Source organism: Pteropus vampyrus, unplaced genomic scaffold (genome assembly GCF_000151845.1).
Source record: "Pteropus vampyrus isolate Shadow unplaced genomic scaffold, Pvam_2.0 Scaffold89, whole genome shotgun sequence".
Classification (NCBI taxonomy): Eukaryota; Metazoa; Chordata; class Mammalia; order Chiroptera; family Pteropodidae; genus Pteropus; species Pteropus vampyrus.
Genome location: NW_011888870.1, coordinates 761,057 through 775,413, shown reverse-complemented (window position 1 = coordinate 775,413; position 14,357 = coordinate 761,057). Strand labels below are relative to the sequence as shown.

Genomic DNA, 14,357 nt, shown 5'->3' with positions numbered 1-14,357 from the left:
CCTCCCGGCCCGCGAGGGATGCAGCCGCCGCCTCCGCCCCCAGCCAGCCTGCCGCAGATCATCCAAAAGTAAGAGGGAGCGGGGGCTGGGGGGTGGGGGGTACGCTGGGGGGACACGCCCCAGGCGCCCGCGTCTGTGGCTTCATCTCTCCAGGTCCTGCTGAACTTTGCTCCGCCGCCTTGCGTTTGAAGTTTTCCTGCCCACTTTCCCCGCGGAGTTGGTGTCATTCTGGCTGTTCGTGAGGTTGGGGACAGGGAAGCCAAGTTATTCGGGGAAAGTAATTTTGGTTTCCCTTATCCCCTTTCTCTTCTCTTCAGGGATGTTACTGGATATTTTGAACTAAAATCGCTCAAACTGGGGGGAAATGGACCAGAGACTGTATTTCATCTTTCTGGTCCCAAGAGGCCGCTGGAATGTATGGAGAACCGTGCGTGAGTGTGTTTGCGCGCGCGTGAGGGTGTGTAAGCGAAATGCCGCCACCACGAAACCACCCTTAACGGTGCCCCTGAAGTCAACCAGTGACATCGGGTGAAAAGAGTGGTGAGGGTTTATCAACAACATGTTTTGCTTTGCCCTGAAAGACGTGTTTACACTTTTCAAGAAGGCTTTTGCGAGGAGTTCTCAGCCACGCAACTGTTTTCCATTAATGTCACCATCTCGCGATTCAGGAACCCGCGCGACTTGGTGGTTAATTTTCCAGCCCGCCTTCCCAACGCGCGAGTACGTTGGGGGTGGTCCACAGGCTCTGAGAAGCTCCTTTAGTCCACCCGGGGGGACTAAAAAGTAAAACTAAAAAGTAAAACGATGATGTTTTGCTTCTTCTTTCAAGATTTGTTTGACAGTTTGAGGCCTACAGGGTTGGTTTGTTTGAAGGATATTTATTCTCCTAAGAGTTTCCCTCTGCTTGTAATGAAGCCCCTAAAACTAGTTTAAGAAGTGTAGGAAAGTCTGGATGATGAGTGCTTGGGCGAAACTAGAGAAATACACACAAGTACAGCAAAATCGTATGGGACAGAGCCGAGACGTTTGTTCAGCGCTGCTGCACGGATGCTTTGAGTTACATAAACATTAAAATGTAGTGAGAGAAATAAACAGCGATGCGATGTAAATGGAAGTAAGTGGCACTTAAATGTTGTTATTAAGATTGATTTATGTAATAGAAAGAATAGTGAAAATTCGAATTTGACATCCAAGAATGCTAGTATCATATTTCAGAACAAAATGGTTCCCCTTTTTGGACGGTCAGAATACTAAAACTCCATTTATGACAACTTTTTAAAATTTGTTTTTATATAACTTTCAACTGCTAGCAACTTTCGAACTATATGAAAATTAAAATATTTTATATTCTGTTCCTGTTGTTTTGCAGAATATTTCAGTTAAGACATACTTAATATGATTGACACTTTATGTACATCATTATTTAAAATTTATCTTTAATCGAGAAAAAAATTTAAAATCTAAAGTTTATTTACTAAAAAACCCTGAATTGACCAGTTAAAAATTGGGAAACATCTAATGCGTTTCTTGCCCGGCCAGTGTCTTGTGGCTTGAAATTAGGCTGCACAATAAGTTTATTGAATTTGCTTTAGTATTCTAATCACCCTGTATTTTCCTATCATTTACTTTTAATTAGGAAAAAGCTAGGAAGTTTAGGTTCACAGAAAATCTCTGTAGATGGATGTATTATTATGAAATGTTGCCAGGTCAAAAATAAATGCCATTTTGTGGAAAATGGATAATTTAGAGTGTATTTTAGTTTCCTCATCTAATAATAATTTACCCTGTAAATCCATCCCTGTTTTGAAAATTTCATCTCCGGAACATCTTACTTTTAAAAGATAAGACTGAGCTTTTCAAAGATGGCCCCTTCTTCTAGTGTCCAGAATGGAAATCTCAAGAAGCGCCTGATAGCTCGCCTTTGCATTGGTGACAGATCAGTGTTCAGGAGCCAGGTCCAAGGCCCATGGGATTTGTCGTTTATACGCTTTTATCTCTCAGTCTTTCTTTATAAGGGAGATTTGGGATTTGCATTCCCCCTAGTACCCACTAACGTTCTACTGGAACCAGGCATAACCTGCAAAGCATGTCCACCTTTAGTGTGCTGAAACTTGAGCATGTTATTTTGAAACTACGTTTGCATAATTTAATCTGAGCAACCATTTTTCTGTAGTTATGAGGTGCTGTTTACATCAGCCATCTTTGAGAAAATGTAGTGGGGGGGTTGCCTTCAGCCGCGAAATGAGCTGTCGGCCTCTTGATTTGGGAATTTTGTGAGCCAGAGCTTTGGAGGAGAGTCTCCTCTAGTGGACTGCCTATGGAATAAATTTTATCGGGGAACCTGTATTTTTTTCAAGTTATCGTAGTGAGGTTATTATGTAATTTATAAGGGGAGAAGTTTTGAACTCTTTCACAATGATGAAGATATCAGTCTTCATATGCATAGTGTTTAAGGATTACAAGAATTTTTTTCACTTCGTAATGCCTGCATTTACTGATTTTCATTAATAATGGCTTTTATTTAGGATAAAGTCAATGACTTTGGTAAAATAATTGTCATGATCATAATAAAAACCAGTTTCTATTCACATACCTTATATTTGGTCTTGAGAGAACAGCCGTATACTACATTTATGTCAATAAACACCTGAGGTGTGATGATGAATAATGAAACTGATTTTGTTGTTTCTTTTATGGAAGCCAGTATCGGCACTTATGAAGACCGCATTGAAAGTTAATTTCTGTGGAGTACTTTTGTACTCCAGTACAAAATTCAGTCAAGAATTGTCCATGACCTTTCTGCTCTTGTTAACCCCTGACTCCTGGCCAATACTGGCATTACCTATAAAGACTAGTCAGCAGTGTTTAGACACATATTACTCCTATCTGTGTAAGATCTTTGTTTTAAATGTGCATTCTTTAAGTTGACCAATGTGGAGGTATTATTGGATAAAATAGAAAGCATTATGTAAGCCACATGGGCAACAAGAAATATAAATAACATCTTAAGAGGAGATTTGGGATGAGTTTAGTAAATCAGAATAATTTGAGGACTTAAAATATATCTTCCATATTAGCAGAAGTAAGAAAACATTGACGAGTGAGTGTCGGTGAATGTTTTATAAGGATTTATCTCCTCAAACATTCACAATATTTTATTTCCAAAAGTGTTTTGTATTTTAATTTTGTGCTTTGAAATCCACGCTGATTCTTGATTTATAAGAAGTTATTAACCGTGATGAACATCAGAAATTGAAATTTTAGGTTGTAAGTTTTAAAACTCTATACAAGATGAAAGCAGAGCCATTCAATACTGGGTGAAATGTCGAAGTCAGTTGTCAGATGCAACTACTACGTGTGCCACTAATAACGGCAAAAATTAACCAAACAAGCACACACACCTTCTACGAGGTGAACGCAGAGGTGATTTTCTTAAATGACTTGATTTGCAGTAAAATATTCCTGGCTAATGCATGACCTTGGGCTGCATATCTAATCTGAATATAGATGACTTATTTTTTTCCTTCCCAAATTATTAGCCATGAATAAAAGTCAATTATAAAAATTGAAAAAGTTTTGGTCTAGCATTTGATAGCTAATGTGACCTGCATGTGTTTGTGACTTATGAAGATGTAAAGCCAGCTTTAATTTCTAAAGTTTTTCATCTTCTGCATGGCATTAGTGACGCTGGCCAATGATGTTTTGGCCGACTGTGTCTTCAGAGCAAACTGCTGCCTGATTCAGAGTAGAAAACGTGATAAGTAGTCACTACGATTGCAGATAACTCTATAGACGTTCTGCATTTGGAAAGATCTCCAAGAAACTCTTAGACAGTGATATGCAGGCAAGTTGTATGTGATGTCCACCCACCTTGACGGAGATGCTAACAGTTACCTCCAGAATTGGGGAGGAAAATGAGAATTTGCCAAAAAGGGATATTACCTCACTCATACTCGGTCCTTTTTCTGGAAAGAGGATGGAATTTCTAACATATGTGCCAGTTTCTAACATGAATTTGAGGCCGTTTTTAGGGGAAACAGGGGTACAATTGTAGAAGGAATTTTGAAAATTTTAAATACCATCTTAAACTGCACGAAAGACAAGCATTCAGCAGGAGAAAACATCTGAGAGGATTAAGCATTTACCCTAAACAGGGAAGGAGTGAGGGTGGGCTCTTAGCATTTGGCAAAGTTTCTTTACTTCTCTAGAAAGCCTCTTAAGCGTATTTTTTTTTAAAAAGGCAATTATGCTTGATGGTTTATTGTGATTAGTATGTTTAGGTAGTAAGTGTAGCCATCCAGTTATGAGTTTTTCTTAAATGTCCAAAGAGATCGGTATTATGAAATGTAGTACATTATTCCCATTAGTCATGGCAAATGACTATACATATGGTGTACACAGAGCTGTTCTAATGCCAGTGCTGTAGGGACGAGAAAAGAAGAAAAATCTTATCACCCATTTTATTCTTCTATCCACTTACACCTTTGCTACCTCCTGAGCAATTTATCAAATTAATAATTTTAAAAGCCCAAACCTGTCAGTTGGAATGTGAACGCTGATCCGTTAAGATCTCTTTGTCTTTCCTTATAGTTACTGGGAGAAAAAGAAATCCCACCAGGATTGACTCACAGTGAAATGATCCCACATTATCCAGTTTCTCTCTCTCTGATTTATTTTTCTTGCGGCTGTAGGCTCTTCTCTCGTTAAACTAATATTTCTTCCCTGCGCCAACAGCTGATCCTCAAGTAGACAAACCAGTATAGCTCAATTTACATCTTTGATAAACAGGAATCCACAAAATCTTGGGAACTGGAGTCTAATCAAGGGATAGAATTAAAATGGACTGAACTACACATGGAAAGCAAGAATGGAAGAACCTTGAGATGGTGGAGTTAAAACTCCAAAGAGAAATCCAGAGTCAGGGCTCCCTTTTCCCTTCATCACCATGGTCGCCCTGCCAGACAAAAGCTTGAAGGGGGTCTCCTGTGCCACAAAATCCCACTTAATCTGATTTTTATTTCCTGCCACAGTAATTACCTTGTTTGGGATGGTCCGATAGGATTTTGTGTAATTTTAACAGGGAAAGTTGCTGCGGATCCACAGCTGGTGTGAGTGACTGGTAGTGGTGCTTAGAATAGCGTGTTGAAAAGTTTTGCAGAAAGTAAAGTGATCCTGTATTCCAGAATCAGAGCAAAGACCACAATTAGTGATTTGTAGAAAGGAGTACATGGCAATTCTCTTTCTGGTTAATGGACTTGGCTGGATCTTGGTGACATGTGTGTTATCCTGGGAACCTAATATTCCTTGTTCCCACCAGTGAGAAGACTGGGAAATCCTGACTTTAATTAAATGGACACATTTTTGGATCAAGAATGTGAATTTGTTTTCCAGTACCACTAAGGGGGTGCTGGCAGTGGGCTGATATTTTGCTCGGCTCAGTGGGTGGTCGCTGTTTAAATTCCACCCAACTAAGGTTTCAGTCGTTGACATTTACAGACAGCAAGTTTGGGGACAAGTCATCACTGCCAGCTGTTTGAGGAGGTGGAAGGGAAGGACCTCCTCATACCCCTAATATTTTGTTGTGTTTCGAATGTAAGATGTATTTCTATGAATATGCTGCCTATTCTGATATGGTAAAGTCGTTACAGCCACAGAAGTTACAGCCAAGTCAATCGATCCTCCTCTTTCCTTATATTCCACTGGATTTTATAAGATAAGTCCCATGATGATTTACAAGGCGACTTTTCCAACTCACTGACAGCAGATCTGTCAGGGAGATGGTACATACTGCTGTGAATGTATTTTATGAGCAAAAAGGGAGCCGTTAAGCAACTTGCATGAGGAGGTGTAAAGAACATGTAGCTGTTTGCCGAATAAATCTTTCCATATGTTCAGAAACAAAAGGCTGAGGGTCATGCATATGTTTGGGGGGTGGTTGTCACTCCATAAAGATAGTTTTCACGCCACTTTGTCCTTCTTTTAATGTGGGTATTTGCTTTAAGGATGCACGAGGCCATTTGCTGTTGCCTTTTCTTTGCACCTGCCTTCTCTCTATCACAGTAAAGACCCATCAGTTGTCAGTTGCCACTTCCCGCTCTAGCCCAAACCTGGAAACCTCTGTTCACGGCTGTCTGGACACTGAAGGAGTAGTCAAAGTAATACATGTATTAATTTCACCAAGTTACTTCTTTTGGTTTATTTTGAATTCATTATTGAAGAGAAGGATTTAGGATCTGCCTGGTGTTGTCAAGTGTAAAATGAGCATCTTTGTTCTAAATTAATTATTGGGTTTCTGACAAAGAGGGTCAAGGAGGAAAAGAAAACCCTGGTTGGGAGTGGGTGACCCCGACAAGCCAATAAACCTTCCTAATCCAGTCTCTCCAGGGGTTGGAAATGATCGATGGCAGTTCCTTCCAAGAATAAAATTATGTGAACCTCCAGGAATATTGCTGAGTGATCATCAGCGTAGAAGGCCGTCCATCTCCTGATGGAGAATATATTTCATATCAGTTACATTTTAGCAATGGGCACAGGTACATATTTGTGAGATTGATTACTCAAGAAAGAAGCAATAACCACAAAAAAGACAATTAATTACTTTCTCCAGAATTTGCAAAGAATATTTGAATCAGTGCCATAATTTTAAAGTCAGAAAAGCAGACGCAAATGTCAGTTTGAAGGACATTTTATACTGTTTTCTAATGTCTAAACATTTTAATAAGTAACAATTATTTTGAAATGTTAAAATGAATACTTGAGTTTGCAAAAGGTTCTGTTTTCAATTCAGGAGAGACAGATCCGATACTTTTCATGTGTCTAAGTCAGTTTGTGTTTGAATAAGCAGGTGGGAGTGCGTTTGGTGATATCATTGTTTTTAGAGGCAAAAAACGTAAACACAGGACCTACAGGCGTCTTCTAGGAGCCTGGCTGCGGAGCGGTCTGGACCCGGTCAACCGTGACGGCGCAGGCAGTCGGCAGCGCGGGCTGCGGAGCCGGCCTGCCGCAGCGCTGGTGGCCTGAAATACACTTTGCAAAGAGATCGTGGTTGTCCAAAAGCTGGGCCTTAGGTTTCCCTGTGGCTCCTTGAACTGAAGAGCCCCAGTGTTGTTTCCTGAGCCTCTGAAGGACAGGGTCTCCTTGGGGCCCGCGCACCCCTGGGATGGCCTGGCAACAGGGAGAGCTTTTATTTGATATTTGAAAAGATTCATTTTTAACCTTCCGCATAACAAGGGAGAAGAGTAGTGTGATTAAAACTTGATTTATAGACTTTATACGTCATATACATAAGAATACTTACTGCAGCCTTGTCTCGTAGAGCAAGAATTAGAATCTAAATATTTCTCAGCTGAAAAATAAATCATTTGCATGAATAACAGTGTGTACCATTCAACCATTAGAATGATGCTGTTATCTTATATTTATAAATATGGAATATAAACCATATAATAGTGTTAACTAGAAAGAAATTACACACAGCATGTGTACAGGGATCTTGTGGTTTTTTTTTTTTTTTAAATGTGTATGATTGTGCGAGTGCCTGCAAGCTTGGAAAAACATCTGAATAACAAACACGAAGCTGTTAGCAGTGGTTCTAACTCTAGGTGGTGCAGTTATAGTGGTCTTTTTTTTTCTCTTTTATACTTTGTTTTTTGTTTTGTTTTGTTTTGTTTTTTTCGTGAGCTTGTCTATTGGTATTGCACTATCTTTAAGACTGAACTGCCCATTAGCATTTTAGATTTTAGATCTGGAAAGCGTCTGAGAGCTGCCGTAGCCCAGCCCTCTTGTTTTCCTGGTAAGGCAAGTGAGCATCAGAGAAGTCAAGTGCATTAATGGTTCCAGGTCACACAGCAAGGCAGTGGGCAGGGTGGGATAGGGAGCCTCGTTTCTCTGTCTGTTGTGTTTTCTGCTAGGCTCCCCTTCTGTCTGCCTGGAAATGGGGGAAAGTGAAATGGAGAACATTTTGAAACTATTTTTCCACTGGCTTCAGTCCGTTTACATTCCCTCAGGGGATTTTGTAAAGCATCCTTGAATATGTTATCGCTGCCCCCCAAATGTTATCTCCTCTCCACCCCCAGAGGTTTCCGTGCATGGGGCAGTAACTGGGTCTCCCCTGAGCACCTCCCGCTCTGTTCTGTCCTGCCAAATGGAAGACCAGTGTCACGTTCCCCCTGCCCCAAACTATTTGAAAGTAAGTGGCATAACCATAATTCTATTATCAAATCTAAGGAAATTAATCTTACTTAAATAATTTTTTCTAATAAACACTAGATTTCTAACTTTTTCCCATAATAAATAATCAAAATGCCTCTTAGCTATGCCTCCCTGGTTTTGCATTTGTTTATGATGCCTCTTTTCATTTAGCAGCGTACCTGCCTTTTTTTTCTCTTCTTCATGACCGTAGGTTGCAAGCTAGTTGTCTTGTAGAATGATCTGGATGCGTCTACCGTCTCATGACCAGATTCAGGTTAAGCATTTTGGCAAGAGTATGCCGTGGGCGATGTGTGTTCCACGAAGTTTGAGTCCCTTAGTTAGCTTGGTCACTGCCGGATCTCTGCATTGTAATGGGACATTTTTCTCTTTGTGACGAGTAACTGGTCTGTGGGAGTGATACAGTGAGACCCTCTGAATATCCTGTTTCCCAAAAAACTTTCATCTAGTGGTTTTATTTTTTAATTTTAACGTATTCTAAAATAGCCACTTCGATGAAATACGTGGAACTGAAATGATAACTAAATGTCACTTTAGAATGGATATAGAGTTTAAATCTGACAGCCGTGCAAAAGTGTTTGTATTGTACCAGCCTGAACATATTATCTGGAGCTGCTGGATTTTTTTTACTCCTGACTTGGTAGGAACTTAACTGATGGGCCTGCCACTTCCTACTTCACCTCTACAGCAGGCATTCTGTCACCGGCTGTAATACTTTTTAATGTCCACACAAAGTGAGTATACATGCCTTTTAATGCTAATGGTAATGACCGGATACTAATGTAATTTTTGCTGGCTCACACAATTTCTTGGCATCCTCTTGAAGCTATGTCAACTCTTTGCAAAAACCTCTTATCTTCCTTTTAAAATCACTATAAGAAGCCGACTTTAAAAATGACCGGTGACTTGCCCTGGAGCCTAAACTGGGTGAGTCCTGGAGCCGGTCTGTGACTACCAGTTTGTTCATGCTTTTTAGATTGAAGTTAGATAGCTATTTTTGCCTCTTCCAGATTGGTACTCTTATTTTCATGCAGAAAATATGTACGGGTGGGGAAAGTTGTGTAGAGTCGTGAAAAGAATTAGGAGTAGGCTCTGTGTTCTAGAATCGGCTTTACCACCACTCACCCTGAACCTCAGTGTTCTCCTCTGTACAACGGAACAATAATATAAAGTGAATAACAATTAACATTCATTGAGTGCTGCCGGTGTGCCAGCTACTAGTCTAAGCACTTTATGTATGTTTAATCCATTTAATCCAACAATAACCATGAAGTAAGTGCTGTTATTTCCTCCATGTTACAGATGAGGAAATCAAGTCACAAACTTACAAGGACTCAGCAAAGCTAAGAAAAATAGTATTTATGAGAGACCTGGGGGGCTGGGGCTGGGATGGAAGAATGTTATCTAAATTCAGGTGATCATATCATCTCTGTGTCAATATCCGTGTCCTCCAAATAATTTCTAGAAAACCTGTCATTTACAAAGAACATATCACGGAAAAAATTGCTGAAATAAATTTGAAAGTAGGTCAAATTTGAGATAAACTAAGCAATCTAATCAAAACCATTTATTTGGTCTTCTCCCCTTTTTTTCTTGTAATTTAAGTATGCCTTTTGATTTAAAGTGAAATCCATATCCCAATTTAAATTCCACAAGCAAATCTGACTCTGGCATTGATTCATTGTCTTACTCTGTTATGCATGTTAGTCAAGATCTGAATGTGATGCTCACTGAGAGTATATAAACACTTATAATCCTCTCAGCATGTGCTAAAATAATAACAGATATGATAGTTTGATTTGCAAAGTGAGCATCAGCCAAGTTCTACCAGACCCATTTCTGAACCAATTCAAAAAAAAACAAAAACAAAAACAAAACCAGGATTCAGCAATGATTAAAGTATCCTAGGTTCCCATTAATAGTAAAAAGAATTCTCAACTTGAAATGTGGGCACATCAAGCTCGCTTAGTCTCCACTAGACGTATTTTTTTGGACGGTCTTAGCAGACATTGTTACAGGTGTCCTTTTGCTTTAAGGAACAATGGTATGTAAAAACCAGACTTAATAGAACCAATAGGTCATGAAAAGATAGTTTAGTTTTGACTTGTGAAAGGGTTTACAGTAAAGATCCTTTAATCAGTGAGTTCCTTTCAAAGTGAAATTGAGTAAGCCTAAGAACTGAGAGGTCCACTGATAATTTTTAAAACATTTTTTATCTTTTTACAGAGGCATAATTGAAATATACTAAGCTGTACATGTTTAAAGCATCCTTCAGGCAATCAAGATAATAATATTATTATAACCCCCACCAAAGTTTCTTCATGCCTTTTATGATTTATCCTTTCTTTCCTTGAATCCCCTCCCCCTCAAGCAATTATTGATCAGTATAGGTGAGTTTGCATGTTTTAGAATTTTATGCAAATAGAATAACAATATATTTATTTTTTTTCTTTTTTTTGGCCTGGCTTCTTTCCTTCAGCATAATGATATTTTTGGAAATAATATTTTTAAAAAGTGTGGTAAAATACACATAATGTAACATTTACCATGTTAATGGCTCTAAAGTGTAATTCAGTCGTATTAAGTACATTCACAGGGTTGTACAACCACCGCCACTGTCTAGTTCCAGAACATGTGCATCCCCCCAAAGGGAAACCTGCCCCCATTCAGCAGTTATTCCGTATTCCCTCGATCCCCGCTCTCCAGGCCCCTGACAACTACTAGTCTGCTTTCTGTCTCTGTGGGTTTGCCCTTTCTGGACATTTCACATCAATGGAATCATACAATATGTGGCCTTTTGATTCAGGCTTTCTTTCACTTAGCGTACTGTTTCCAAGGTTTATCCATGTTGTAGCATGTGTCCATACTTCATTCCTTTTTTGTTGCTGAATGATGTTCCATTGTATGGATAGACAATATTTGGGTTATCCATTCATGATTTGAGTTATTTCCACCTTCTGACTGTTGTGAATAGTGCTGCTCGAACATTTGTGTACAAGTTTTTGCTCGAACATCTGTTTTCAGTTCTTTTGGATATAGCATATCTTGGAATGAAATTGCTGAGTCATATGGTGACTCTGTACTTAATTTATTGAGGAAACTCCAAATGTTTTCCAAAGTGGCGGCACCATTTTACATTCCCACTAGCAGTGAGTGAGCATTCCAGTTGCACGCAACTTTGCCAACAGTTGTTATTATCTCTTTTTTAAAAAATTATGGCCACCCTAATGGGTATAAAGTGGTATCTCATTGTGGTTTTGGTTCGTATTTCTCTAATGACTAATGTCATTGAACATCTTTTCACATGCTTGTATTGGCCATTTGTATATCTTCTTTGGAGAAAATCTATTCGGATCCTTTGTCCATTTTTTAGTTATCTTTTTGTTGTGAAATTGTAAGAGTTCTTTATAAATTCTGGATACTAAACCCTTATCAGAGATGTGATTTGCAGATATATTCTCCCATTCGGTGTGGTTTATTTCAGCGTAATGATTCTAAGGCTCATCTATTTTGTTACATATACCAGAAGTTGGGTCCTCAAACTTACCACAAACCTTTCAACTTCTCTGGATTGTTGGTGTTATGTGGTAAACACACTGCACTGATATTTAATCCTCTAAAGAATTCCTAAAGGAGTCTTTTGTCACATCATAGGGCAGTGTAAGGTAGCAATTTGAGAAGAAGGCATCTGTCAGTGTTGGGTCCCCAGCAGCCTGTGGAGCAGTGGACAGGATGGAGCTGTCAGTTGGAGGTGCCCTGTACACACCATCATCATCACTGTGCCAAGTGGTTAAAACATTCTTCCAAGTCGTCTGTTTTATCAGCCCAGCTGATTGGTTTGGGGACACAGGTGCTTCCTCCATCAGTCCCTCCATTCTCAGCCAGAAAGTCTGTTAGGGAGATAGTCTTCCCCTTCTCATTCTTCTCTTTTGCTGAGGCCGCCACATTGGGAGAGGAAGAGGGAATGCAAAGCCTCCTTTTATTTTTTTTTTATTATTATTTTTTAATGGGGACGTATCTTTTAGTTTTCTTGGGTAAATATCTGGGCCAATGATACTTTAACCTTTTAGGAGCACAGATGCTATACATTAGAATCATTTTGGGGGGTGAAAACACCTTTGAGTTTTTATTATTTTGTCTTTGAACACAGCGTGTTAATATGACCCTTTAAGACATTTAAACATGCCTTTTCATTTTAGTTTTCAGCGTTAGTCGCTGATTAGCTTAGTTTGTTTTTTCTTCTTTGGATGACTCTTCCCTCAATAATTTTTTATTTGACAAATCATTATTACCATGGAAATGGGACACACGATGAATAAGACGATGCAACTGTAGAACTTCAAGCTGGAAAGGACCCTAGAGATCATCTAATTCAATTTTATAGAAAAGAAAGTCAGGTCCAGAAGAAAGACCAGATTCACGAAAGGCGACTCAACTATTAGAGAAGCTAAGTGAGCAGAGAAAACGTTCATGCCTGTAAGTGCCATTTTAAGTCTCCCAGCGATGAGGCGTCTACAGATGCAACAGTGCAGGGTGGGTGAATGAACAGCCCTGTATTCCTGCCATGCTGTATGGTTCATAGGCTACTCTTTTCCCTCCTAGGTTATCCCATTTAATCCTCCAACAACCCTGTGAAGTAGGTAGGGATTAAGTAACTATATCGGTAGTTCAGGGTCTCCTAGCCAATGACTGAAGAGCCCAGGCTCGGAGCCAGGCCTTCTGATCCATTCCAACGTGTGCTCCCCGCTTCCATTCCCACTGCCACTGCCTCAGTTCAGGCCTCCCAGATCCTCTCCCTGCCTCCAGCTGGCCCTGTCCTCAGAGCTTTCTTTTCTCCACACCAGGGCAGCCTTAATCTTGTCATCTGCTTACTTATAGCCTTGCTGTAGCTTCCTATTGCCTGTAGGTTGAGATTCAGACTGTTTAGAAGCCCTTCTAGACCTGTCTCCACTTAGCTGTCCGGCCCTGAGCTGGTTGTCATGGCTGCCCTCAGGCTCTCTCTACTACATCACGTTCTCACCCCTCAACTTGAATATTTCTCTCATTTTTATGGATTCTGCTTAGACTTTACCTCTTCATCATGCAGGAAGAGGGGTTGAGGGCCCCTTTCTTGTAATGCCTTGTGGCCCCCACTGTAGCATTTACCTCACACTTATCTTTGTCTGTCTCTTCTAAAGATCCCATAGGGTCCTTGCGGGCAGGGCCAGTGTCTTTGATCTTGGTGTCCTCGGCATCTGGTAGGGTCCATGGTGCATAGTTTGTTGAATACACGCGAGAATGAGCAATTTAACTGCAACATGACTTGATCTAAGTGACTTTGCGATGAGAAAAACCACTCAGGATGGTCTCATGAGTGAGAACTGATGTGAGACCAAAGCTTGGTTTTCTCCAACTTATGTTTTATTCAGCCTGCCTATCTGAAAGGGATAGAGAGACACAAATACCTGCCTTCATGTTTGGAGAGGTAGTGTAAGCAGAAGGTACAGACCTAGGGAATAAGAAACCCAAGCAGAGGAAAGACACTTAGTCTCAGGTCTTACATTCGTTAGAACAGGGGTCAGGGTATAGGCTTGTTATAGAATGTGGGGTTTGTCTTAACAATCAATGAGACCAAACACAAACATACTTTGATAGGAAATGAAGTGCTGAATACATGTGTATTATAATGTAACCTTTTTTGTCTCACTCAATCATCTCCAGCCAGGGACCTGATTACACCTCTCCAGGTACAGGCAAATTCCAGATTGAATTTCTTCTGTGAGATTTGACCCAAGCAGGAGAAATGGTAGAAAGGAACACTTGGAACACCCCTTAAGTCTCATTGCATCAGAACTTTGAATGACAGGAATTTCTGGAACACTGCTTATTTCAAGGAATCGCTAAACACAATGCAAGGCAACTACAACAGCGGGAGACTAGATTATTATCTTGATATTTGCAAAAATGACAGTTGAATTGTGGCCATGATAATGACAGTTGACCTGTGGCAACTTCTTAAAGGAGTTGCACAGATAATAATATATTGCCCGTGATTTCTCAGTGAGACCTAATCCGACCGCCATATTTAAATTGCATCCTGCTCTTTCCCATCCAATCTCCCTTACCTTGTTCTGTTTTCCCCATAACACTAGTCATCTTTTAACAGAAGA

At 39.9% G+C, this 14,357-nt stretch overlaps 1 protein-coding gene across 1 annotated transcript in view; it reads left to right on the top strand.

Annotated features, from left to right (window-relative positions):
• Positions 1 to 7: 7 nt before the first annotated feature.
• The window catches only part of RBM20 (RNA binding motif protein 20), a 171,710-nt gene continuing 157,360 nt past the window's right edge, over positions 8 to 14,357 (top strand). Inside the window, exon 1 of the mRNA XM_023532720.1 lies at positions 8 to 68. Within this exon, the coding sequence (XP_023388488.1) occupies positions 19 to 68 (50 nt within the window). The 5' untranslated portion in view covers positions 8 to 18. The remainder of the gene's footprint in view (positions 69 to 14,357) is intronic.